Raw genomic sequence first — 25,245 nt, 5'->3', positions numbered from 1 at the left:
GTGAATATACCAGTGGCCTTCCATTTTTGGAGTCGGGTTTGATGCTAAAATAGCAACCGTGGCCGTAATCCTAACATTTCGCTGATAGGCAGGTGACCTCCACGTAGAATGCTGTCTGTAAATGTACAGCAGCTGTTTTCCATATGTAAACAGTAACACACTGTCAATACTGAGGCTGTCATAGAAATGAAAGCTAAAGTGAGCCATTTTTAATGTTAAAATATTACGTTTTGGCATATCATGCAACTCAAATAAGCCACACAAAGCTAAATTTCCCAAAAAAGTCTGAGTGGCTAGACACAACAACATTAGATGAAATGAGTTTGGGGGTGGGACTATCGGTTTGTCAGATCACTGCCATATTTGGGAGTTGTTCAATAAATCTGTAAAAAAAACTACAGTAGGCCTACATCTTAATAATTCCATGGTGGCTAGAGATGCAAAAAAAATTGCACGCAGCTTTAAACAAATGAAGGCAACGGTTTTTTATTGTTACGTAGCCTAATTGTTTTTTTTTTTAGTAAATATCTTGATTCATATAGTTTCTGTCATTTATATCGTTCAGCTGTAAGTTTTCATCTGATGTTTTCAATTAGAAATGTCCTGAAGAGCAAAGTTCTTCCTAAAGTGACAACATAACTTGATCTCTCACTAGACAAAAACATGAAAGAAAACCTTGCAAATCCACACACAAACCTCAAAACAGATGGTACATGAACTAAAATAAGGTTTATAATCTACTGGCTGGTCATTCTGAATAGAGGTTCACATGCATATTGATGTAACAAGAGAATACAAAAGGAAGCAGAACTTTATCCATTTGTGTTATGGCTGTAGGTAAACATTTCATGTTATCTCTGGGTGACATCAGCAGCATTGGTTGTTTGTTCTTTTCCATTTATGTTTCAGGTATCTTATCTGAAGCTATTGAGTCAAGCAGTGTCTGTTGTCAGATGGATACCCATCTCTTGGGTTGCATCTTCAAATATTTGTCAGAATTGTTTATTTCTTGTGAAGTGGTTCTGCTGACAGCTGTTTCGGTAATGCAGGATATTGGTAAATTGATTTGCTCAGTAAGGGACTTATGTTGGATTTAAGATAAATGTTATCAGAATAGGTTTATCCAATGTCTGTTACTGAAATAGGCTATATACTTGCTCATCTTCTACCCAGAAAGGTAGTTCTTATAACTGTATAAAGGTAGCATCAAAACATACCTAACCCAGCATATGCTGTTCTTTTTTAACAGGTTATGCAATTGTCATGAGATTAATACACTATAAAAATTTGTATTGCAGTGTTATATGCATGTATTTAAATTACATTAAAATATTGATGAAAAACCAAAATATATAGACAAGACCGAAAATAGTATTGGGTGTATTTTTGGGTGTTAGTTCTAAACTTGATTTTGATATGTAATGTTTCCTAATCGATTAGAAATAGTAGTGCTGCCACCCTATGGTATTCCAGGCTCATTACACAATCTGACTCAAGAGGTTTGCCATAGAAAAGGCTTTTAACACCCTCTAGTGGTCAAACTACTCCCCTGCATATTGACTAAGACCTTTACACTGTAGGCCTATTTCTCCTATCAAGCATAAGCCGACTAACTTTTAGCTTATGGGTGTGCCAGGAAACTTTGCAAGTTTGTTTTTTGCTGTTACTGGCTCAGAACCGAACCTTTACGTTTTTTGCTACCCTAGTAGACCAATATAGTGGTGTGACAACATTAGCTAAAGACATTTGACAACTGTGTCTGTGTGTTTGACATTGGAGCCTGTCCTGTCCATATTCTCTGTAGGAATGTGAGGAATTTCTGTCAGAGGGAGAGTAAAGGACTGAGCGGTGCCGTAGTGGGACACAGACTGCGGGGTTGAATATCAGCATGAGTGATACATGGCCAGATAATCGGAGCGTTAAACCAGGGAGACATCACACACTTATACAAATACAGTTGGAAGAACAGCACCTGAGAAACAAGCCACATGCTCATACACATGTACACGCACACGCACACGCACACGCACACACACACACACACACACACACACACACACACACACACACACACAAACTGAGTCAGCGCAGAATCTAAAGCTGGATGCCAGACCCCAGTTGTAGCATGCTTGTTCTCCCCTGGGCTTGGGAAAAGTGATAAGCATGCTGGGATTTTTACATTAAACCCTGCATTCAAGGAACCGAAAAATGAAAATTCTCTATTTTTTACCAACTCTAGTGCTCAAACTGAAGAGTGAAGAATGTGAGATTTCCGCTCTGATCTCATTGCTAAACCAGCAGTGGAGCACAGAGGCCCACAATTCTTTTTTTTTTTTTTTGATTTGCAATTCACCACTGTGACATTTTTGTCTGGCCGTTCCAGTCCATGCGTTCAGAGGCCGTACTGACAGCCCTGAGATCTGCTTTTCTCCTATACTGACCTTTGAAACAACAGCTCAAAGGAAGAGCAACAGCCAAAATACTGACACCATCTTCGATTGACTCTCCTTAAAATGCATTTTGTATTCCAAGGAATATTTGAATCTATAAATGTATCCAAATTTCAAATGATTTATATGCTTTGATTTAAATCTACTGTACAACATTAATATTTTATTCTTGTGATTAGCAGAATAACAACATAATCACATTTTAAATGAAATACGTTTATTTCTGCAACACAACACAGTGTCAGGTCAAAAAAACGAAGCTGGTCATTGGACCGTTGTTTGAACAACAATGTGAACTCAAATTACAATTAATAGTATACTCATTACAAAATGTACATTTTTATAAACAAATGTAGTATAAATGTATATTTAGTCAGCATGTTTATTTCTGCAACACAACACAGTGTCATGTCAAAAACTGAAGCTGGTCGTTGGACCGTTGTTTTAACAATAAAATGAACTCCGACATTCCCACGTCCGCTGTAATCGTTACAAAATGTATATTATTTATCCTCCAATTTTAGGAGTCACTTACAGACAATCATTATAAACCATTCACACGTTTGTCAATCCTGGGTAAAAGTGAAATGAACGTGACACTGTTGAGTCATAAATAAAACAGGGCACCATATTTAATTTGACCAGGATGAAAATGAAAAATAGTCAGGTTTAGAACTACATGATATTTTAATTCTCATGTGAACTATTTATTTAAGAAAGTCTATAGTATCTTACTGCACATTCTGGCCAACTTAGAAAAATGAAATGACTTATGCTTCAAAAAAGAAAAGACATAAAAAGTGACAGAGTGAAGAGCCCAGAAAAATGATTATGTTCCAGTTCAATAAGAAAGACAAATGATATGTACCCATAGGGGTCTCGATACCCTGAAAAATGTACGGCATTATTTTATAAAACTCCTTTGAGCCACTTCCTGTACTTCCTGTGGAACAGAACAGACCCCCAGGGTCCACATGGCTTAATGATCCTCAAGGCTTCCATGGCAACCAGATGAAAGATGATGTGTGATTCAACAGTGTCTTGACTACACAAAGCTGTGCACGCTGGGGTCGTATGAGTTCCAGTCCAGTAATCGCTGCGCAATCAGATAAAGTGGCCAGAGATTGGACAGATGTGTATCTATTGGCTCTACTGTCTCCTAACATGAACAAAATAAATTTAATGTAGGTGATTGTATTGATTGGGCAGTGTCAGGTGATCGGAATGCAGTTTAAGTCGCTTTGGATGGATGTAAATGTCAAGATTAGTTTTAATAAAGTTTTTAATCTGCAATAATATCTTTGATCTGGACAACCTTGCAGTTTCTCAAGCTGCATGTCTCGTCCCTGTGCGACACAGATGTTTCGGAGATGGCGTTGGACAGGTTATGGTAATCTTGGGAAACATCCGCCCCTGAGAATTGCAAAGCTCTACAGTGCGTTCCATCAGTGAGCTGTACGGACCACGACACGCAGGCAACAGATCCACCTGGTCCTGTTGGCAAGGAAAGCGGCCCTGCGGCAGAGCCGCGCGATAAGGCAGAGGAGAGTGGAGGATCTGGCGACAGAGATGCTCCTGAAACCCAGAGAAGGGCTCCAGCAGGTGTGCCGCCAGCGGGCAGTCAAACATTCGGCCGTTTGATGCATGAGCTTTTTTCAGTACGGACCTCAGGGGCCGGCACGCTCTGTCAGCCTGCTTCATCTGTTCCACACCTTCTGGATTGATAGGATACACTGCCTGCACTACAGGACTTTGGAAAGTCAGACGAGATCCCGGGGACACTCGTGAGGCTCTGGCAGGGACCAAGCAGGGCTCGCTTCCTTCAACGCTGTGCACCTTGACAGACAGAGCGCCCACAGGTACAATTCTGGGATGGATGAATGCATGAGTGGGTTCAGCTGAATCAAATTTCATTTTCTCCAGCCTTTTTTATAAAGCAAAACAAAATAATTAGATGTTGAAGTACTTTTCACAACAGGAAACTACTTGCATACTTCTGTTCATTCTTGCGGTTAGGTATTTAAACTCCTAACCCTAAGCATTAAACTATAGCATGTAACTCATTAATCTAAAGTGCATATGTCCTTTTTTACACATAGATTTTATGTACAGTAGCAACCACCTACAACATCATAGCAACCTCACAGCAACACACGAAAAACAACTGAGAATACTTAGCAAGTATGTAGCAACACCACAGCAACCCTACAGTAATGCAGTAAAACGCTCAGAATGCTATGACAACCATATAGCAACACTTAAGCAACCTTACAGCAATACACTAAGAACTACCAACCATACAGCAACACCCTTGCAACCTCATGGCAACCCATAACTGTTCAAACCACTCTGAATACTTGAGCAGTCATAAGCAACATCCAGCAATGCCTCAAAACACTCAGAATGCATTATCAACCATATAACAACATCATAGCAACGCACTAACACAGTCAGAACATATTGGCAACCATATAGAAACACAAAAAACTAGCAATAAAACACTTAGAATACATTAGCAACCATATAACAACGTCCTAGCAACACACTAAACACTAAGAATACATTAGCAACCATGTAACAACGTCCTAACAACACACTAAAACACCAAGAATACATTGGCATCCATATAACAACGTCCTATCAACACACTAAAACACTAAGAATACATGAGCAACCAAATAACAACGTCCTATCAACACACTAAAACACTAAGAATACATGAGCAACCAAATAACAACGTCCTATCAACACACTAAAACACCAAGAATACATTAGAAACCATATAACAACGTCCTATCAACACACTACAACACTTATAATACATTAGAAATCATATAACAATGTCCTAGCAATGCACTAAAACATTCAGAACACTTTGGAAACCATTCGGCAACAAAGTAAGTTAGACTCTCATAACCACCACTATTTCCTCAAACAGACAAATCTACTATTATGTCAAATTGAAAACACAAGAATGGTCTATTTATTTAGTATCTATCGACACAAAACTACACTCTTAGTAGACCCTAGACCAAAGCCTATTTACTATTGACTCTGCTACAGTTATTCAGAGGAAGGTCAAGACTTCAATCAATTTAAGATCCAATTACTTTTTTCTATTACTAACTGAGATTCACTGAATCTCACTGCTCTTAAATTACATTACAAGCGCTGAGTGTACCAAAGAGAAGCCTTTTAAACATCCTCCTCATCTCATGATTCACAACCTCACAGCAGCCTCTTATTTTCGTTGCTCCGTTTAATTCCACTTCATTTTGAAACTGTAATTTTATTTATTAGCGCAGCTGTGGGGACTGATAGTAAGTGAATAGAAATCTGCATGGTCTTCTGAGTTCTCAGCATCTCCGCTCTCCCTCGCAGCCTCGAATAAATGAAGGAAGCTGAAAAATACTTTCCCACGTGATTCCGAGACTAACCAGGCTTTAAATCATTAATAAGCAGAAAATGACTCTGCACATATCTGCTGGGCGAGATATCGACTGTGCCTTTTCATTTCTGCTCTTGGAATTTAATGAACACCCCCATACATGCAACAAGAACCTTCCACCTATGAGCTTACGGTTTCACTGTGGGAGGATTTTTATACGACGGACTTGCATGACTTGGCTGTTTAAAGATAATATTTTTTGATGTTCAGTTTAATATGCTGTATAATCCATGTATATGCTGATATGCCCCAAAAGTGTAAACACTGTGTGGCTCACACTGCAAAACGTAATTTCTTAATGTACTTCTGCTTTTTCCAGTAAAATATTAAAACAGTAGCAAAATGCATTTATTTATGAAGCAAAATTATGACTAATAAATCAAAACAATGGACAATCAACAAGTTTAGGGCGGAGCCACCAGTTTCTCTGACCAATAGCGGAAGGAGGAGAGGTTTACAGAAAACCTATTTGAAACTTTTTTCTCTTTTATTTGGTTAAACTAGTGATGCTGAAATTTCTCACTTCGATTTGTTCATATAAACCAATACCTGCATCCAGCCCTGCAAGGTGGTCTCTGGGGGTCCGTTTCCTTCCAAAACTTCCCAGATTTGGTAATTGGTGGGAGCTTGAGGTCAGTTTTACACCCGGTGCCTTTCACAATCAAACTGCACCTGTTACACATGCATTCATTCTTGCTTTGATCTGAGAACAGTATACTAAGAAAGATGCGGAATAGACCGTATTCAGTACCTGGAGCTTATGAGAGGAGGCAGACCAGAAATAACTTGACTCTTAAGTGACCTCTCGTGTTTAGGTCGGAGGGTCAATGCGGTCATCACTGGGAGGCTCTTGTGACTCCGAACGTCATCATCATCGTCTTCATCCCTGATTGGCTCTCTTACACCAGGGAGGCGGGGAAGGCTGGCAATTACATCCTATGCGATACAAGCATGGGTATATGCGTGTGACAAGCACGGGACAATATTTTATGGGTACATGCAAAACCACAGAGCACATATAAAGCTAAAGATCTTTGTTTATAGAGGCGGATGATGCAGTGTTACCCGGCGCTGCAGGAATGAGATGGGTTCTGAATAATGTGATGGCACAGGTGAAACATCACGACTTGGAGACTGGCTTCTGTGTTTTCTGATTTTCTTGGATGGCCTTTTGACAAAACATGCGTTTTAAAACCATACTGTGGCTATAACATTTCACACTATACATGTCACCAGATTCAACAACTGCAAACACCAGAAAGCTCATTAAATTTATGTCCAATAAGAATTTGTCTCTACTTGAGATTAATTGGCCACGTAAGAGTGTCGCTGCTACAGAAAACATGAACTATATTCCAACAAACTGCTTAGTTTTTTCATTTGAACATTTGTTTTGCATTACCAGTCTCCATTTCCATCCATGACACAGCTTCTGCCAGAAAAGCCCATTGCGACTCTATTTACCCTTGAAGATAACAAGTTGTTAGAAGTTGAGCCCACTGAGACATTCATAATTAGCAAATAAACTTTAATTAATTTTTCCAAAACCTCTCCATCCTATAAATAATTGTTTAATTACAAATGAGCCTCCTTTATCATTACCAACAGAAGCTCAAGAATACCATTACGTTCAAGTCTATTAACATATAAATAGGTGTTTCATTGCAAAAATTGAATGCAAGTGCAAAATGAACATATATATTCAGCCGCAGTGAAGATAATTTGTATTTTACTGATGCAGCAGGATTGTTTTAAATCAATCTCATGCTTTCAGATATTAATCGAAGACAAAATCCACCGTGAAATATATTACCTGTTGCCTTCAATACACTCAAAAAAATGGTGCTATATAGCACTAAAAGTGGTTCTTTGCTGGTAATCATAGGGGAACCACACATTTTCATTTCATCTTAGTTTTTATACAAAAAGCTGTTCATTCAAAACTGTGTGTTATTTGCTTTTCAACCAACAAAAGATTAAAAAGTTCACAACTAAAGGAACAGTTTACCCTAAAATGAAAATGTCTTCATTTACTCAGCCTCTTGTCATTTCATACCTGTATGACTGTCTTTCTTCCACATAACACAAAAAGAGCTATTTTGAAGAATGTTGTCAACTGGGCCCCATTCAATTGCATTGGTTTTGTGTCCACACAATAGAAGTAAATGTGTGCCAACGCTGTTTGGTTATCAGTCTTCTTCAAAATAGCTTCTTTTGTGTTTTGCGGAAGAAATACAGCCATACAGGTTTGAAATGACAAAAGGGTGAGTAAATGAGGACAGAATTTTCATTCTCGGGTGCACTTTAAGGATATGAGTCACATGATTTTATAGAGGTTTGACACAGCATGTGTGAATCTCTGTTATAATCCAAAATGATATTAAACAGAACTTTTGAGAAACAAACTATAACAGATCAAATTAAATAATAAATGACTTGTCAAACACTAAATCCAATATGACATAAACTTGTGTAAAACTTACCACAAGCATGCCGGATATCTCCAGGACTGCTCGGAGAGAGAGCTGACCGCCTCACGCTGAGAACAATTCACTGAAATCGGGACATTACCATGACCACGCTAACAGACCAGTCAAAATCAAAGACAACCGCCATCCTGCCTTCTGATTGGACGGTTTTCTCCCATAACCCCACGCGGAGTTTCCTGTAAAATGATTTGGGTCATTAACATCAAAACCATGATTTCAGGTTATTTGATGTTATCAGCATAATATCACACAAATTATCATTTTGTTGCTGTATAAGTAACTCAGCTTTTGGTTCGATTCCCAGGGAACACACAGATACTACAGTATAATACACTAAAGTCACCTTGGGTAAAAGCATCTGCCAAATGTAGCCCAAATCACATTTGAAATGCCTGAACATGCAGATTTTTTACAACGCAGAGCTAGTGTAAGCATCATTAGAGAGATGATATGAGTTGTAGCGCTCATCGGGGGTGGGGGGGGGGTGAAGTCTGCATTGTTTGAATTCAGCTTAGAGGTGAAACATTAAGCTTAGGGCTTTGAAGCTACGAGCGGGTGCTCGACGGGCTGTGGAGGGTCTCCGTCAGCAGCAGGGAGGCATTAATCTGCAGCGCGAGGCTTTTCACAGCCTCCTGCTGCGTTCTCCCATAGGGCACCGCAGTCAAACATTCTGACGTCGCCTGAAACACATTCCATCTTTAACAATGATTAGCTTTTTGTGTTTCGCTTGCTTGCTCACAACGATATCATTATACAGTATATACACACACTTTGGAAGAGATGTCTGTGTGTGCCCAAAGTCTTGCATTAAAAAAAATGATGAAAGAAAGCACGAGTTGAAATGTCACTGAGAAGTTTGAATAAAAAAGAAAAATGTAGTCATTTATTTACCCTCATGTTGTTCAAAACTTGTGACTCTTTCTAATGTGGGACACAGGCATTTTGAGAAATGCCTGTGGTTTTGTGTCCGCACCCTGATAGCACACTACATCTGGCAGACATCTATTTGAAGTCTGCATTTACATCTGCAATATATCTCCGAGACGTCTGCTGTCAGATGGACATCTAGAAGATGTCTGTTAGATGTTTATGATTTAGAATGGATGTAAAACTGCTCTTTCTAAGATGTTTAGCAGGTGTTTTTACACAGCAGATGTTTTCCAGATCTCCAGCAGACGTCTTACAGACGAACATGTGCTAGGGAAGTCAATGGGGAACAATGTGGTTTGGTTACCAACGTTCTTCAAAATATCTTCACAAAATTCAGAAAACTTCTAAAATAAACTAAAACATGTTGGCTTTCACAAACTTCCAAGATAAGTTCAAATGATCCCAAGACAAAACAAGCATTAAAAAGCTAAAACAACAAAAAAATCAAGATAGCATATATTGTTGCGAGTGTGTGGAGCCTTCAACTCAACAAGTTTGAGATAAAGTGAAGCCTGTTTTTCTCTTTCTAAAACCAGTGGTAGCACAAATAGAAAGTTGGGATGGCGGTTGATTTTCGTCCCGACGAGCGACCGATCACGCCTGTGCATTATCCCTCGCATCTCCAATGCAAATCAGGCCGCTGTAAATTGGGCTTTAATGGCATTTGCGTGACTCATTAGCGTGCAAATTGGAAGCGGGTTCATTTATGCCACGACAAACATGGTTAATGCACTTTCATGCTTCCAACAGCCCAGAAGCTTATCAAAGACCTGCTTAGCTCGACTCTTCACGCCCTCACATTAGGATGTGATTCTGTGGCATGTCGACATGCTGATATTTTAGTCTTTTTTTATCTAAATTAATTGGTGGGTCTTGTTCCTCATGCGTCAATAACAACGACCTTTGCAATGTCGCGCTGCTTTTCTAATGATTAACAATGACCGAGGGAGCAAAGTCAGAGATGACTGGTGACTAACATGTTGGGTACTAATTTCCTGCTTGGACCAAGTGAAGTCAAACATCAATGCTCTGTAACGCCTGAACTGATCCAAGCTAAAGTAGAATAGGATAAAACGCCATGGCGATTTTTTTTTTTAAGAGAAAAGGGATATAAGACAAAATGTGCAGAATTGATTCTATTAGTTACCAACTTAACTTTTTTATGAGATTTCTAAGCATTCTTATTCGACGTTTTAGTGCGATTTTCTTTCGCGCCAGTGACGTAAGTTTTAGGGGAGGGGCTTCGGTATTGCTTTTTTGTAACAATCATATGCTTTGTACATTTTACATTATAACAATCCATACGAATTAGCCACCTTGTAAAATAGTTACAAATTCCGGTGAGATTGTTGAAATAAACCATTAAGATTATACTAATACAGTAATAAGATATTAGCTGTTGTGTTAATAAAACTTGCATTGAAGCAAAAATGATTTTGCTATGTGCTCAAAATTTGTATCTGTATTGGAAAAACCATAAAAAATAACATTTGGTTGCAGGCAGCAATGGACCTTTTTATTGATTTGTCACTGAAGAACGTTGCCATACCGTCACACTTCATTTAATGTAGAATGCAGTGTGTGACTATACACAAATAAAGCTAGATTGTGTTTTTTATAGATTGTGGTGTCCAGGGCATCCAGTACTCGTCTGTACTGCGAGATGTACAATGCTTTCAACTTTTCAACGTCCATTTACAGAATCCTCAGAGGAAACTGTACACAGATAATCACTGACAACATTGCACTTAATAAAAACCAAGAAGTCAGTACAAACAAGGCATTTCAAAGGTATAGCTTACCCAAATATTTCCCTTCTGTAAACATTTTGTCAAACTCATGTTATTCCAAATCAGTATGACGTTTACCTTGGAACATTCAGTTATAAACATCTGCTTTTGTGATCAATATAAGACAAAACATTTTGGGTGAACTATACCCTTCAAATTTAAACACTGGGAGCAGCGCCCTCACGATTTCAGAATACAGTATAGCACCTGAAGAGATTTTCCACTTGTTTTATTCACATATGTGCGTTCCATACAGGGCAAATATTTTCTCATAACGTCTGATGTCCTATTTCACCTCTATATGCTTGAGCGAAACAAAACCGTCATCAAGTAAACAAGAAAACTATTATGCAAATCGTGTGCAGCTGAATTCTCGTTTCTCTGGACGCGTGGCGCATGCCGATGACTCATAATTTCGCAGACGGTGGGAATGTAATGAAATGCGATGAAGAAAAAAAGCAGTCACTCATCCAATGAAACACTAACTAATCCACACCTCTCCGGGATAATATTTCTAAGACTGTTATCTCGCTCTATACTTGTCAACAGTAAAAAGAGAAGAGATGACATTCGAATCGTACAAAAACCTAATAAAACTGGTTTGATAAGAAACATGGCGGTCCTGAAATATTCAAAGCCGTCGAGTGCTATCGTTTACCCCCAATTTGATTGGTCTGCAGTCTAGAACGAAAGAGCGAATCTCCCACGGTAACACAAATACTGCGGTCCATTTCTACATCATCAATTCATTTCAGGTGAGCTGGTTCCTCAGCTGCGCACCTCTGAAAGTCACGTGTGGAGGTACCTATGGATCCTCTGGAATTATGAAAATAAACAGGAAAAGAAAAAACATGGTAGGTGAGGAATGGAAAACAATGAACAACTGAAGCAAGTTTCGGTCATTTATAGAAAAACTGAAATGATGTGGTACTAAGCTTTAAAGCTTAATAGAATAAATGTCCGTCCTTTCATATATTTTTGCTTTTTTTGATTTTAGATTTTTGTTTTCCTCCTATTTTGGATTCAGTGCAATGCATGAACAATACAAGGGTCCCCCAGGGTTGGTTTTCTATGTTGATGTTTTGAGAGCGACGGTGACAGGCGCTGTCATTGGCGTGGTCATTTAACTGGTGTCCATGGATTCCATGTTGGCGCTGGAGGAGTCCCTCTGGATGCTGTCGAAAATGGCGGCTAGCTCGGGGTTGGAGCTGATCTGAGACTGGAATTCGCTCATTAGGGGGCTCTTTTCGGCCTCTGGGATGGTTAGCAGGGCCACAACTGCCCGCATGGCCGATCGCTTGAGCTCGTCCTGCTTTTCAAACTCTTGCTTTACAGAGTTGGCCTTTACCTGGGGAGGAACAGTTGTTTAAATCCAATTTTACACATAAGTTCATTCGAAATAATATATGTTATCATTTATCAAGTTTCTTATATACTTTGTTTACCTTTGTGGTACATGTTGCCCTGAGAGGCTCTACAAGTCTGTCCAACCTCTGTAGCACTGCACTAGGACACAGAGTAGATAATCTGGCCAGCATGAGAAATGTCAGCATCTATAAAGACATCAGAGCAGAGAAAATAAATATTAACACTTCATCTTAGAAATCCAGAGTAACTATTAAATACCATTAGCTGTGTGGTCAACATCACAATTCCACTTTTAATAAAAATACAGCACATTTTCCATGAACCTAATTGCTATAAAATGCTTCTAGCTTCATTACCATGCAAGTACATCTGGTTATTCGTCCATTTAAAATAAACATGGACCACCTCATTTGTTCTCGATCCATTATGCATCATGTCTTTTATATGGCCGCGCAACAAATCTTTGTTAATCAATTCACTCTTTCATCTGCTACATGATCTGCATGGCAAAACGCATCTCATGCAAGATTCATAGAGTCTTACCTTGATATCGTAATGGTCCTTAAGTCCGTCTTCAACGTGGTTTAAGAATTCAAAGATGTCAAGTCTATCAAGGCAGCTGTCTAACAGAGTGTACATGCACTCAAACGCGGCTTTCCGTATGTCCAGGCCATCATCCACCGTGTGTTTGAATGGACCCATCTCAACCTACAATGAGATGTAGATTACTCAGCTTGTAAGCAGGTTTCAACGCAGAAGGAATAGCTCTGAAACGGCAGCTTACCTCTCGGATTAGTTCCTTGCGCACTTTGGTCTCATTGTACAAATGAGGGAGAACCGTGTCCAACAAGTCTCGGATAAGAGAAGGTTTGTTATGCGCTGCCGAGTTGAAGGTAACTAGAGCCACTCTTCGTACATTGAGGTCCGGATCTTCTAACGTTTTCAAGAAATCACCTAAAATAGAATAAAAGAATATAAAAACAAGTTGGAAAAAGAATATCAAGAACAAAATTCTAACTAAAACTTCTGGGTACATTGAACATGGCATGAAGTTAAATGTAATACTTCAATCTGATTATCCAGTTACACCGTTTGGCAGTATGCTTAAATAAAAAAATGTAATTTGATTGATTAATAAAGAACAATTAATAATAAGAGTTTATCTTCAAATGATTAAACCAAAATGGATGTCCGTCTTGTCTGAACTTCATGTTTCGCAAATTTTTCCTTGATGGTTTGTGTTTGTTACAAATGAGATAAAATATTTCAATATTTTGTTTCCAGTAACTTACTCATGTGTTATGTACTTGTTAAGTCAAAACAAGTATCAAACATTATCAGAAATTTTGAACTGATCTGATTTATCAACCTATGTACTAGTTTGTACATCTTTTTCCCTACGACTCTATGACAAATACAAGTATTCTTGATCTTGCTAACTAAACTCACTTTAAAACCCATCCACAAACTGAAAAAAGCACTTGCCTATGCAATTTTTAAGAAGGGGGTCAATCGTCTGCGGATGATCAGAGATAGTGAATTTAACAGCCGTGACTACTGAGCTCCTGGCGTAGGATGATCCTGGAACGGAGAACATTCAGTTAAAAATACAATCCTATAGATCAAAAGATCTCTATAGAAAGTTTCTTAGCTTAAAACATTAATCTAGCTTAATACTTGGATTTTTAAAAAAAAGTTTGGACGCAGTTCACAATCACCTGATAACAGATATCCCTTTAGCCTGGGCAGAAGAGTCTCTGGATCGATGAGCGTTAACTTTCCCAAACATTCGGCTACCACGTTCCTCGTGCCTTCTTCTGCACACTCACAGTGTTTGAGCAACAGCGCCCACACGCTTTCCACGTACGGTTTGAGTCCTGCCACTGATGCGGAGCTGATGATCTCCTTGAGCGAGTGCAACAGCAGGTACTGTCGCTTGGGTTGTCCGGAGATCTCCTGCAGGACAAACGGTAGGTACTCCGGGAGATTCCCAACGCTGATGCTACCCAACGCATACGAGGCTGCCGATTTCACCTCTTCGCTGGCTGAAGAAAACGCATCCAGTATGACCGTTTTAAGCTCAGGTTGGCCGCTGAGATCCACGTGATGGCCGACCTCTCCCAGGGAAAGCAACGCCAGCAGTCGGATGGAATCTGTGGAGCGTGAGTTTTTCACGTCTTGGATAAACTGCCCCACCACCGCTGGGCCCTCTTTGGGGCAAGCGCGGGTCAGAGCGGCCACGCACTTTGCGATGGAGTAGTAGGATTGCTTGTGGGTGAGAGCTGTGCTTTGGGCGTACACTGGACCCGTTAGCATACGTAGCAAGTCCATGTAGCCCAAACTGGCCGTTCCTGTCGCTACGAGGGCCTGGAAGAATTCCAGCATGGCGCTGAGGGCGCCGCCTTGCAGCAACGGCGAACGAACCAAAACTATAAGCTCGGCCAAGATGGACCCGCTGATCTTGGACAGCGAGTCCGGGTGCACCCGTGCGAGCGTGGTCAGGAAGCTAATAGCCATCTGGGAGACGTGCATGTCGCTTTCATTGATAAGAGGCGGCAGCTCAGCCAGCACAGCGTCGATCATGGCCGGCGTCACACTGTCGCTATAATTCTTGACTAGAATGTCTAGTGCGGCTAGAGTGCTTAGTTTCAACGCTCGCTGATTCTTACGCAGGAAGGAGGCTAGAATGGGAACGGCTTCGCCCAGGATGGGTCTCAAGTTGATCTTCAGCGGCGACCCAGCGATGAGGGTAAGTGCTTTGACCGTGGTGAGCCTTGTTATCTCGTTCTTCAGACGCTCTAGGAAGATGTGAAGAGTGCCGGGTAAATCCGCACCGAGGCTATCGCCAAGGTTGCAAATAATCTGGCCCATACAGGAAATGGCTCGCTCTTTGACTTCCTGGTCAATATCGGCAGCCTTCAGCCGTTTGATGGTGCAGGCGAAGAGGTCGGAGATGTAGGGCGATGCGAATGCATCGGTTTGATCGAGGGGCCTGATGACTTTGACCAGCTGCTGGGTGACCAGCAGGGCTTCGGAGGTGATCTTATAAAAGGAATCACCTACGCAAGCGACTACTGGAGGCACTATAGCCTGAACGTGGGGGTGGAAGACTTGAGGCTGATGGTTGCACAGGATCACGTACAAGCAGGACAGAGCGTCTATCTTAAGGTTAGAAGAGCTCGACTTATCGTTGAGAGAAAATATGATTCCTAGACAGCACAAAAAAGGAACAAAACCCACAAGTGTCACTTTAAATCGGAAACAGTGATTACGAAGATACTTAACAAAATGGCTACATAAGCCAATTCAATGGAACAGCAACATTTCAAGTGGTCTTAAAAATGTCACACAAAAATGAGATATCTGATCAATGCAGAAATGACTTTACTCGCTTTAACACGCAGTGTGTTGCCTGCAGCGCATACCTGGGATGAGAACAGGAATATGCTGCGTCAGGGCGCCTGGCAGCACGTTCACTAGTTCTGTCAGCATGTTGAAGCAGCACTGTCTGGTCTTAACGCTCTTCTCTTTCATCTGTTTGTGCAATGCTTTCACTATCATGGACACCTGCGAAACAACATGATATATTGTCCTTATGATGATCATAAACTCCAGTTTTGTTATTGTCTCACAATAGTCTCCACTGTATCGCTGTGACATCTTTTGTAAATAGATCCGCGAGTATTAGATCCGTGAGCAAGATGAATGTTTTGCGAATGTGCATAATTACAGAATCAGTTCAATATCAAAAACTGTTATTTAACAGTTATCTACTTTTATTTGTTATATAAATTAAAGCTGCAATATATAATCCATAATCAACCCATTCGGAGTCATTCTGATGTCTATATAAACCTGCCGGGCTAACAATAAACTGTATCTTTCCTTACCTGGCTTTGAAGCATCGTAAGAGGAGTTTCCCCCTGTTCCATAGCATCTGGGTCACATAGCCAGCTCTGAGCTGGCCGTGTCTGCTTGAGCAGTGACAGGTACGCGTGGAAAACATCCGCTTTGACGTTTTCTTCCCGTTCTTTGAAGCGGGCAATGAGCGCTGGCGAAACGGTGCGGTAGAACTCGGGTAGCATCTCGTGCCGTGTGCTCACCACGGCATCCAGGCACTTCGCTGCCGCTCTCCTCACTTTCCAACTCATGTCGTCATCGTCGCTGTACTCGTCATCGCTTCCTGTTTGGGTCACGGACGTTAGATGACATTAGGAGCATAGGTGCTAATTAGTTGCATGTCTAGTTTTTACAGGGTTAAGCATCAGCATCATTAAAAAAGTAGTTCACTTCAAAATTTGCCACCATTGACTTTCCATAGTAGTTTTTATTGCTACTATGGAAAGTCAATGGGGGCACATTTTGAAGTGAATTACTCCTTTAAAGTCCTGGTGAAATTAAAAATAACAATTACTATTATTTCATGGAATATTGCAGTTTGTTATAAATAGCTTATCAGTGTGGGCCATTCACTTTTTAAAATTCATGTGTCCTCATAACCTTTAATCAAAATCTGAAAATGCACTTCAGCCCTATTCGGTTGTTTAGTCTGATGTGACGTCACGCACCACCATATATGGAAGGTCATATACTGTGTCCGGGTCCAAACACTCAATAAGACGCTATAGGCCAGTGTTTCCCAACCCTGTTCCTCGGGGCACACCTTCCAAAATGTTTTAGTTCTCTCCCTATATGAAACACCTGATTGATGAGTTGATTCAGGTGTTTTATATAGGGAGAGATCTAAAACATTCTGCAAGGTGTGCCCCGAGGACCAGGGTTGGGAAACACTGCTATAGGCAAACAACAAAAAATGCTAATATACGCTCATGGCAAGCTGTAAAAATTTACGGAAAACCACGATCCTAACCTTTATCTTCATAACGAAATCCCACATGGCCAGTCAGTGATTAATTTTTCATAATTTACTCAACTATTGAAGTTGGAGATTCCGTAAGCCTGGAGACTGTAGTGTATACTGCGAGTTAATAAATGCACCGCTTAAATATGAGATGTGAGTAAACTGTGCTCATTAACAGCTGTTTAAGCTGTAGGCCCACTTGAAATGAACAGATGCTTGGACCCGGAAACGGTACTCCTTACGTCACCCCTTAACAACCGAACAGTGGCTATCCATCTCAGATGATGTCAGCTAGATGGCTTGGGCAGGGCACAGTGATTAACTCCTCCCTTTCAACCGTCAGTCTGCTGCTAGTTTAATTTAAAAATGCAACGCCTGTTTTTATACATCCAATCAGATCGCAAAGAAAAACAAGCCCCGCCTACTATTTTTCTCTGTTGATATTCCGTTGCACTCGGAAATGCATCAGAATACAGAAGTTAAAACGATCGCAACTTCCGGTTCACTGGGTCTTTAAGAGTAGGCATGTTTGTTGGCGTGTTTGAGCACTTTTGGTACATATGTGGGTGCAATTTTATCCCTCGAGCCCTGACACACAAAGAGAGAAGATCTGATCTGTATACTCCTTTGAGAAAAACAAACACACCGTGGAATCCAACCAATAAATAATTGAAAAAACGCCTCCAAACAGGTATAAATATGATTTATGGATGAAAACAACACTCATGAAAGAGCGAAAAAACAAAACTCTGACTCAGATCAAGCAGACCAAAGGAAGTCAGGTTCACACTGGGAATCCTTAACTCAAACAACCAAAGAGGGACACGTCATTACGGTCGGCTCCTGTCAAATCTTGTGCAGCAACACACTTTTCACTGCTAAGCTGTATACATGCAACGTTGAGTACATTCACACTCCGTCCACTTCACAGCACTAAGGCTATAAGAGCTCTTAGATCTTTAAAAGATGCTTTTGTCATGCCAAGAAAGCATGCCGGTTGGCAGGAACAGAAACAACATGCTCACATGCATTTATGAAAGTAAAAAGGAGCTCGTTTCAAATATCTCTAAAGTGGCAATGAAGCGTAAAGGACAGTGGCAAACATTTTAAACTGTCACAAAGGCAATCTCAGTGCCAAACTTCATCGGATGTGAAGGACTGGCCATTATTCAAAGCTGTGAGACTGGACCAATCGCCGCACGTTCCTTTGTTCTAATAACAAGCTGATTTCTGATGATCTGGCAAAGAGAACCTGCAGATGTCCAATGTCTCACATCCTCAGACGAGGAGGCAATCTATTGTCTGTCTGTGTTTGAGACGGAAGAAATAACTCTAGGCTTGTTGTTATTGATGTTATGCAATTTTCACTCTGAAAGCAGAGGCCGGCACACGTCAGCGTTAACAAACCACGCTTGCAACTTACATCTCAACAACCCGTATGGGTCGGGAGACAGAATAAAATCTTCTTTCCTCAGTGAAGAGAAAGGAGCCTCGCCTCATACCTTGGTAATCTTCGTCTACTCCGTCGGCATCCATGGCGTTCTCATCTTCATCCTCGTCATCGTAGTTGTAGTTGGGATCGTAGGTCAGGTACTTCAGACAGATGCTAATAACTGTCGGGATGTGTGGGTAGACTTCTTTCGGACACCTAGGAGTGAGAGGGTGGAGAGATTGCATTAAGAAAGCTTCAAGGTTACAATTGGCTATATTTTTTAACAAGCTTGTCTAAGAAATCAGCGACTAGACAGTCACACAAACAATCTCACATCCTTGACTTCAGAACTGCAAATTATTTTTTAAACATCCAAAATGTTATTGATCCTCTTTTATATAAAAATATAAATATAAACGACTAAAAATAAACAGTAGCATACAGCCTTCAAGTACAAACAATAACAATAAACAAGAAAGTGACAAACAATAGAACAAAAATATAAACTATATATATAAATAATATAAAAAATATAAAAATATAAATTTTTTTTTTTAGATGTCTAAAGAGAACATTCAAAACAATGCAACTATATTGTTCAAAGGTGTTGTAAAGCAGAAAATAATAACTTGTGTTTAGACAATAAGAAATCTACAATTTCATTTTTAACCTGATCGACTGAATTACAGGCACTTTTCAATATTTCAAACCAGAATAACAGTAGGTTTCAACATCATCCACATGGACAACATTATAAATCCTTAAGAACACAGTTAAGATAAATATACCCACTATGACACTATGCTTTTCCAAATGTAAATTATGCATTATACATCAATACAAACACTACCCACCGGACAGCTGTGCACAGTGCAAGACAACTTAACAACCCGTTAAATTGTCGGCCTGTGTGAAATGCTCCCACAACTAACATTAATAGCTTTAACACACACTGAGGTGTATAGGTGTATGTATGTGCCAATAGATGTAGACTAACCTCCTCACGAATGATTCAAAAGCTTGGATGCAGTATTCCCTCAGTTCATCATCATCAACGTTGCAGAACTTGACCACCAATGGGATGATCTTCTCCAAGTACTCACCTGCAGGGATGAAACCAGTATTAGCACCAGTATCATTATATACCACTATTTATTCCAGTGAAGCAGTGGTCACCATACATTTTCTTTGAAATCATGAAAGTTCAGGGTGAGTGAATATCTCTAACATCAAGCAACAACAATGAAAATTACAAGTGACTTTGGAAAGCAGCGAGATTCAGGCCTTGCTCTTTTTAGCACAATCTAAGAAAAAATCTTAAAAAGACAAAAAAGGGTCAATCAAATTAAAACAGTTCCGCTATTGAACAGATAGCTGCAAAACAGCTTCGAGTGCGTTCCGCTGAAGTAATCTTGTGTATCTTAATCGCAGCTGTCTTTGTTTCATCAAACGTTGGCGGTAATTGGTTGATGGTGGAACAGCGTACCATAGCAGCAAACCTCACTGACTTTTCAATTGGCTTTATTTGTGCCAAATGGCTTGCCTGGCAGCGCTGCGACGGAACAACTTTGACAACGAGGTGACAGGTAATAATGACCGTTCTGGAGATTGTTCCATCAGCTGTCACGCAACAACATTCTGGCAATTTGTTCGGTCAAACTCCAAGGAGCGTTCACTTCAACAACCCCACGTCTATTATAGATAACTGCCCATAGAGGAAGAAAATGTAGCAAAAGTACATGTGTCAATTCCACATAATATCTTATCTGATATTGATTTTGTACAATACGTTGTAAAAAACTTGTTTGTGTTTTAGATGCTAGTAGTACTGCTTTGCTGTGACATTACGATCTGGCGTACATGCATATGATACAGATGAGCTTAAACGAATACGCACACTTTGGCAGAAATATCATAAATGTATTGTTATTGGATTCAACTATCATAATAATGGCCTTGAGAGCACAGAAGCAAACTATCATGTGATGAAGCAACATAGCAATACGCAGCGTATGTATTTACACAAAGCTTAATAAAAAAGCAGCCATAGCAATAACTGGATCATTTTCATTAAAGACCTCTGAAGATGGCTTCGGTTTGCTTCTAGTTGTGGCTAAATTACAGCATCAGTGCTAAAACTAATAGCGAGAAGAAGAAGATCACAACCGATGGCTTCGTGCTAAAATTGCTTTCAGCACTTAAGAGTAACTGAGATGAGGTCTTAAACACTGAAGGCATTAACTGAGGTCTGCATCAACAGGAGAACCTCACCGATTCTGTGTCCAGCCTGTCTGCTGATAGCGGCGATGCATTGGATGTAAGTGCGTGTGGTCGACATGGAGTCATTGCGCGAGAGCTCGGACAGTAAGTGCTCTATGAGGTCGACAAAGACCAGGTTTCCGCAGCTCATGACCAGGTGCCCCAGGGCGATGATGGTCCTCTTCCTCACAGCGAGACGTGGACTTGTCAACTGAGGCAGCAGACAGCTCAGGATCGAAGGATGGAAATTCACTAGCAGGCCTCCTTGTCTGAATGGATAAAAACAATGTCAGATTGTTCAAGGGTGCATTGGAGATCTCACATGCTGACGTTTTTGTCTATTTATAAGACAAAGAATATATTCAGAAAAGCAAGTACTTCAGAATATTGTAATTCTTTTAATATACATGTATTATACATGTTATTTAGGAACACAGTAAAAAATTGTGAATCTATAGTATGCATATTGTCAGTATACAGTTAGTATATACAGCGCAGCATTTCACAGATCCCAAATAAAGTCTAGCACACTTTAGAGTGACTGGATCTAAAGTATAGATACTAACCCCTGACCCACAAGTCCAACAACAGCACCAATATTCACATCAATCCTGTAGCTCGAATAGCAACAGCAACACCAAAGTTGCATGTTCAATTCTTAGGAAACACACAACCTGGCAAAATGTACACTCTTGACTGCACTGTAATGCACTTTGGATCAAAGCATCTGCCAAATGCATTCACCCATGCCAAATTCACGGGTCCATCATTAGCTAATGTACATCAGCGAGCTGAGAGCCAGCATCTAAGATAACAGGCCTAGGAGTATGCTCGAGCTGTGAAAGAGACAACCGAGATGCACCTTTACGCATGCACACAAGCATATCCAGAAATTACCTGGCAGGATACCATACGCACTCGGACACAGTCGATCAAAACAAAAGATGCAGGCACCACACGGCCGCTCTGTCATACCTGCACAGCATGTCTGCCATGATGTCCAACGCCTCCAGCTGAACAGACACGTCCTCCTGCTTGGCGATGGCACTTGTGAGGCGACCTGTAATCTTTTTGCAAACGCTAGCAGCAAGCGCTGAGCCTAAAGCGAACAGAAATAAACTTACGATAATTTTCTACTTAGGGACGGAATAAATTCTCATACATGTTGGAAAAAACTGTTGAAGAACTCCAAGGAAATATTTGTATTAACACCAGTGGGACATTAAGCAGGGTAAACATGTGCTTTTACCGCTTGATGCTGGAGGGAGCTCTCCGATCACCGTCTTGAGGCCGATGCTGGAAATGTCCCGAAGCTGCTCCTTATCTGATAACATATTTGTGCACAACGTATCGACGATGGTTTCCACCTGGTATTCCTTTACTTTGCTGACAAGCGGGCCCAAACTGCAACAAATAAAGGTTTTTAAGTGCAATGTCTAAAATGCTTTTGTAGGTTAAAAACCCTGCAAAATAAAACATTTAGGTCAGTTTGTGCTAATTCACAAGATGGCTTTAACCGTCATCAGGTTAAAGCAAACTTGCATTGCAGCACAAAGACTAAATCAAACAAAAGAGAAGAACTGAAAAGCTATTCTATCCACAAAAGACGATCTAGATTGAAAATAAAGATCCTGGAGGCAAATAACTAACAGAATGAATCAACAACACATCTCGCTAAATCACAGTGGCACAAATCAATTTCACATTAAGAAGAAATGTTGAAGGACAAACGCACAAGCACAAGACATTTCATATGGCAAAAGGACTGAAATGAGGGAACAATGGCAAATTCGTACCATTTTACAGCTAGATTCTGAACTTCTCCGTTTTTGTCCTCCAGGAGCTTTAGGATCATCTTGACCACCTTTCGCTCGCTATCGTCATCCAGCTTTATGGAGTCTTTCTGCAGCTCGGACATCAAGTCATTGGTGGCCATAAATCTGAGAGGAAAAGGAGAAGTTATTTAGTGTATATAAGAACAACAAAGCCAACATCTCAAATGTAAAGTTAATCCTGCATGTCAATGTGAAAGCAAAATGAACCCTGATTCACACAAATTTCATGTTGACTTGCAGGTCAGCAAAACAGATCAGTTCACAGTCAACACCCAAGATGTTACCCAAGGGTCCAGAGTACACAGTGACACAACTATATATTAGGGAAATTTCACATGATTTCAGAACTAAATCGACACAAATTTGCCTGGAAAAATCCTTAATGTGCAAACCACCTGTGCAGCAAGACTTCCCGTACAAACGCAAGCGGGCATTATGACGGCTCGACTAAAGCATTTTTCCCTTTTCATCTCACTTGTCATGGTTTGCTAAATTCAAAATCCACTTCTGAGCCGAAACCGGAGTGGATTAAAATGAAATCTTGTCTTTGGGTGCCAACATGAAAGCCACAGCACTTAAAACTCATGTGTGATGTGAGGAAAAACCTTCTGCATATACTATTACGTGCCATCTCTCCATCACGCCGTCCTAAACGCCGCTGCTCTGGCATTTATTTGAATCTCTCATTCCGACGAGAGCTCTAGAATGAATAATGCATGAGATGCACACCAACGTCGGTGAGAGAACAAGTGGCAGTGCAAAACTAATGCACATGTCGAAGAAAGAAGACTTAGAATGGTGTGCAAGCAAAATGTTCCCGGGGGTGAAATTCAGAGGGATCTCGAATAAGAACAGCTAGAGGTTTGACATGGTTGACAGCTGGAAAAATGATCTGAAGACTGCATTCAAAGTATTCACTCGGATGATCCAGTTAGGTCCATGTGAGACTCAAAAAATATTAACCAGTTGGTGAATAAGAAATGTCTCAAGCGCAATACTCCCATAACAATGAAAGCATGACAGCCCACAATGCATCTATGACATGACATTAACAGATTACTGATGAACTATGACAATATGCACTACGATTATGAATATCTATAATAAATATTAGGCATTTCAACTGCAAACGAAATAACTTCCCAGTGGTGTTAAGCAACAAAATAAGTTGCTTCTTTAACTTACCTGACAGCATTTCTGCTCAGGCATTCTCAGAGACACACCAGAGTCAAGTCACATAGATATGATAATGTAAAACTGACATTTTGTATTTATTTGAACCACCAGTCAAACCCGTGAGATAAACATCTGCACACAAGTTCTACATAAACCAACATTTGAGCAAATATTTTTCTTTTACCAATGTTTAAAACCTTGTTATCAAACTTGAATTATCAAGAAGTGACACATGTCATGTGCTCCAACACAGAACTCTTAATAAAACATTAGTTAGTCAATTTTAAACACGGTATTATTTATGCATTACATATAAACAGCACTTTTTAAAAGTGGGTATAACCACAGACTTGAGTGTTTAGTTAAATGTCATGTTTATACATTGCCCATCCTCTTAAAATAAGTTAGCAGTCAAAAATGCTGTTAGCCAACATATTTAATCAAAAGGAGTACATGTAAACAAAAAAATATTGCATAAAAAGAAACTTTTCAGCACCACAAATTGTTATATATTTTTATTGCATAGTCTCGGACCACTAAGATCAAGGCGAGCTGCTAAAAGCTAATCGGCTAACACATTAGCTGCTAGCAGGCTAACGTTCACACAGAACATCCGCAAACATTTTTTGACAGCTTCAGTCACAACAAGCACATGTTTTATTTACGTAAATACAATATCCACAATCGCCGGTGCAATAGCGACAGATGTTATACAAACTATAAAAACACATTAAACCAACCCAACACGAGTCTGGCATGCTAAGCTAACTAGCTAAATAACAGTCGCGCGGCCTGAAAGTTTCTGCGATCGCTTCCGTTTTCATTTTAACGTATTTAAACGCAATCGCGAGCGTTCAAAATGCACATACACGCACTTAATAACATATTTTACACATCGGCAACACGACTGACCTGAAATCCTTATCGCTGGATGTCATTTTCTCCAAAAGATTAGAGATGTGGTAGGAGGCACTCGCCATGTTTGCAGTCAGGTGAACCACTTGTGAGTGTGTTTAGGGCCAGAATTGTTTAGTCCGCTTCTTATCGGAGGTTTCAAGGGATTTTAGGTTTATTTTGCAGGCAGGTGATCAGCAGCAGCTCTACGGGAGAGAGCAGACGCTCATGCCTTGAGTTTGGATGGGTTTGAATGGAGGTGCTGCTCGCTTCTGCAGGAGGGAGGAGCTGCGACTGGACGCTGACGACTGTG

General features: G+C 40.3%; 2 protein-coding genes across 3 annotated transcripts; both read right to left on the bottom strand.

The window, feature by feature from the left end:
• Nucleotides 1–2,679: 2,679 nt before the first annotated feature.
• Nucleotides 2,680–8,510, bottom strand: si:dkey-39a18.1 (uncharacterized protein LOC557637 homolog). Of its 2 annotated transcripts, XM_057324405.1 has the most exons (6): nt 8,382–8,510; nt 7,301–7,363; nt 6,964–7,066; nt 6,650–6,834; nt 6,448–6,570; nt 2,680–4,374 (listed from the first exon to the last, which is right to left on the bottom strand). In XM_057324405.1, exons 2-6 carry the CDS (start codon nt 7,345–7,347, stop codon nt 3,777–3,779), a joined length of 1,056 nt encoding a protein of 351 aa, XP_057180388.1. In that variant the 5' UTR covers nt 7,348–7,363; nt 8,382–8,510; the 3' UTR covers nt 2,680–3,776. The 2 variants fall into 2 exon arrangements, with proteins under 2 accessions (XP_057180388.1, XP_057180387.1); XM_057324404.1 differs by lacking the exon at nt 8,382–8,510 and having other exon boundaries at nt 7,301–7,611.
• A 2,809-nt stretch (nt 8,511–11,319) lies between these two features.
• Nucleotides 11,320–25,245, bottom strand: cand1 (cullin-associated and neddylation-dissociated 1). The gene is made up of 15 exons (XM_057324372.1): nt 24,951–25,245; nt 22,824–22,967; nt 22,277–22,431; nt 22,003–22,126; nt 21,040–21,296; nt 19,766–19,871; nt 18,839–18,984; nt 16,366–16,658; nt 15,901–16,042; nt 14,194–15,684; nt 13,961–14,056; nt 13,260–13,429; nt 13,019–13,183; nt 12,553–12,660; nt 11,320–12,455 (listed from the first exon to the last, which is right to left on the bottom strand). The coding sequence occupies exons 1-15, from the start codon at nt 25,016–25,018 to the stop codon at nt 12,231–12,233; spliced, it is 3,690 nt and encodes a 1,229-aa protein (XP_057180355.1). The 5' UTR covers nt 25,019–25,245; the 3' UTR covers nt 11,320–12,230.

The sequence above is a fragment of the Triplophysa rosa genome, linkage group LG24 (assembly GCF_024868665.1).
Source record: "Triplophysa rosa linkage group LG24, Trosa_1v2, whole genome shotgun sequence".
Lineage (NCBI taxonomy): Eukaryota > Metazoa > Chordata > Actinopteri > Cypriniformes > Nemacheilidae > Triplophysa > Triplophysa rosa.
This window is presented reverse-complemented; position numbering and strand designations above follow the sequence as displayed.

Excerpts from the sequence above, each read along its gene's own strand:
- si:dkey-39a18.1 (XM_057324404.1), bottom strand. The coding sequence starts at position 7,410 with ATGAATGTCTCAGTGGGCTCAACTTCTAACAACTTGTTATCTTCAAGG. Across the intron at positions 6,835-6,963 it reads TCTCATTCCTGCAGCGCCGG|GATGTAATTGCCAGCCTTCC; the intron begins GTAACACTGCAT and ends TGTATCGCATAG. Across the intron at positions 4,375-6,447 it reads CCTTGCAGGGCTGGATGCAG|GCTGGAGAAAATGAAATTTG; the intron begins GTATTGGTTTAT and ends TTTATAAAAAAG.
- cand1 (XM_057324372.1), bottom strand. The coding sequence starts at position 25,018 with ATGGCGAGTGCCTCCTACCACATCTCTAATCTTTTGGAGAAAATGACA. Across the intron at positions 22,127-22,276 it reads GCTCCCTCCAGCATCAAGCG|GCTCAGCGCTTGCTGCTAGC; the intron begins GTAAAAGCACAT and ends TGTTCGCTTTAG. Across the intron at positions 21,297-22,002 it reads ATGGCAGACATGCTGTGCAG|ACAAGGAGGCCTGCTAGTGA; the intron begins GTATGACAGAGC and ends TTATCCATTCAG.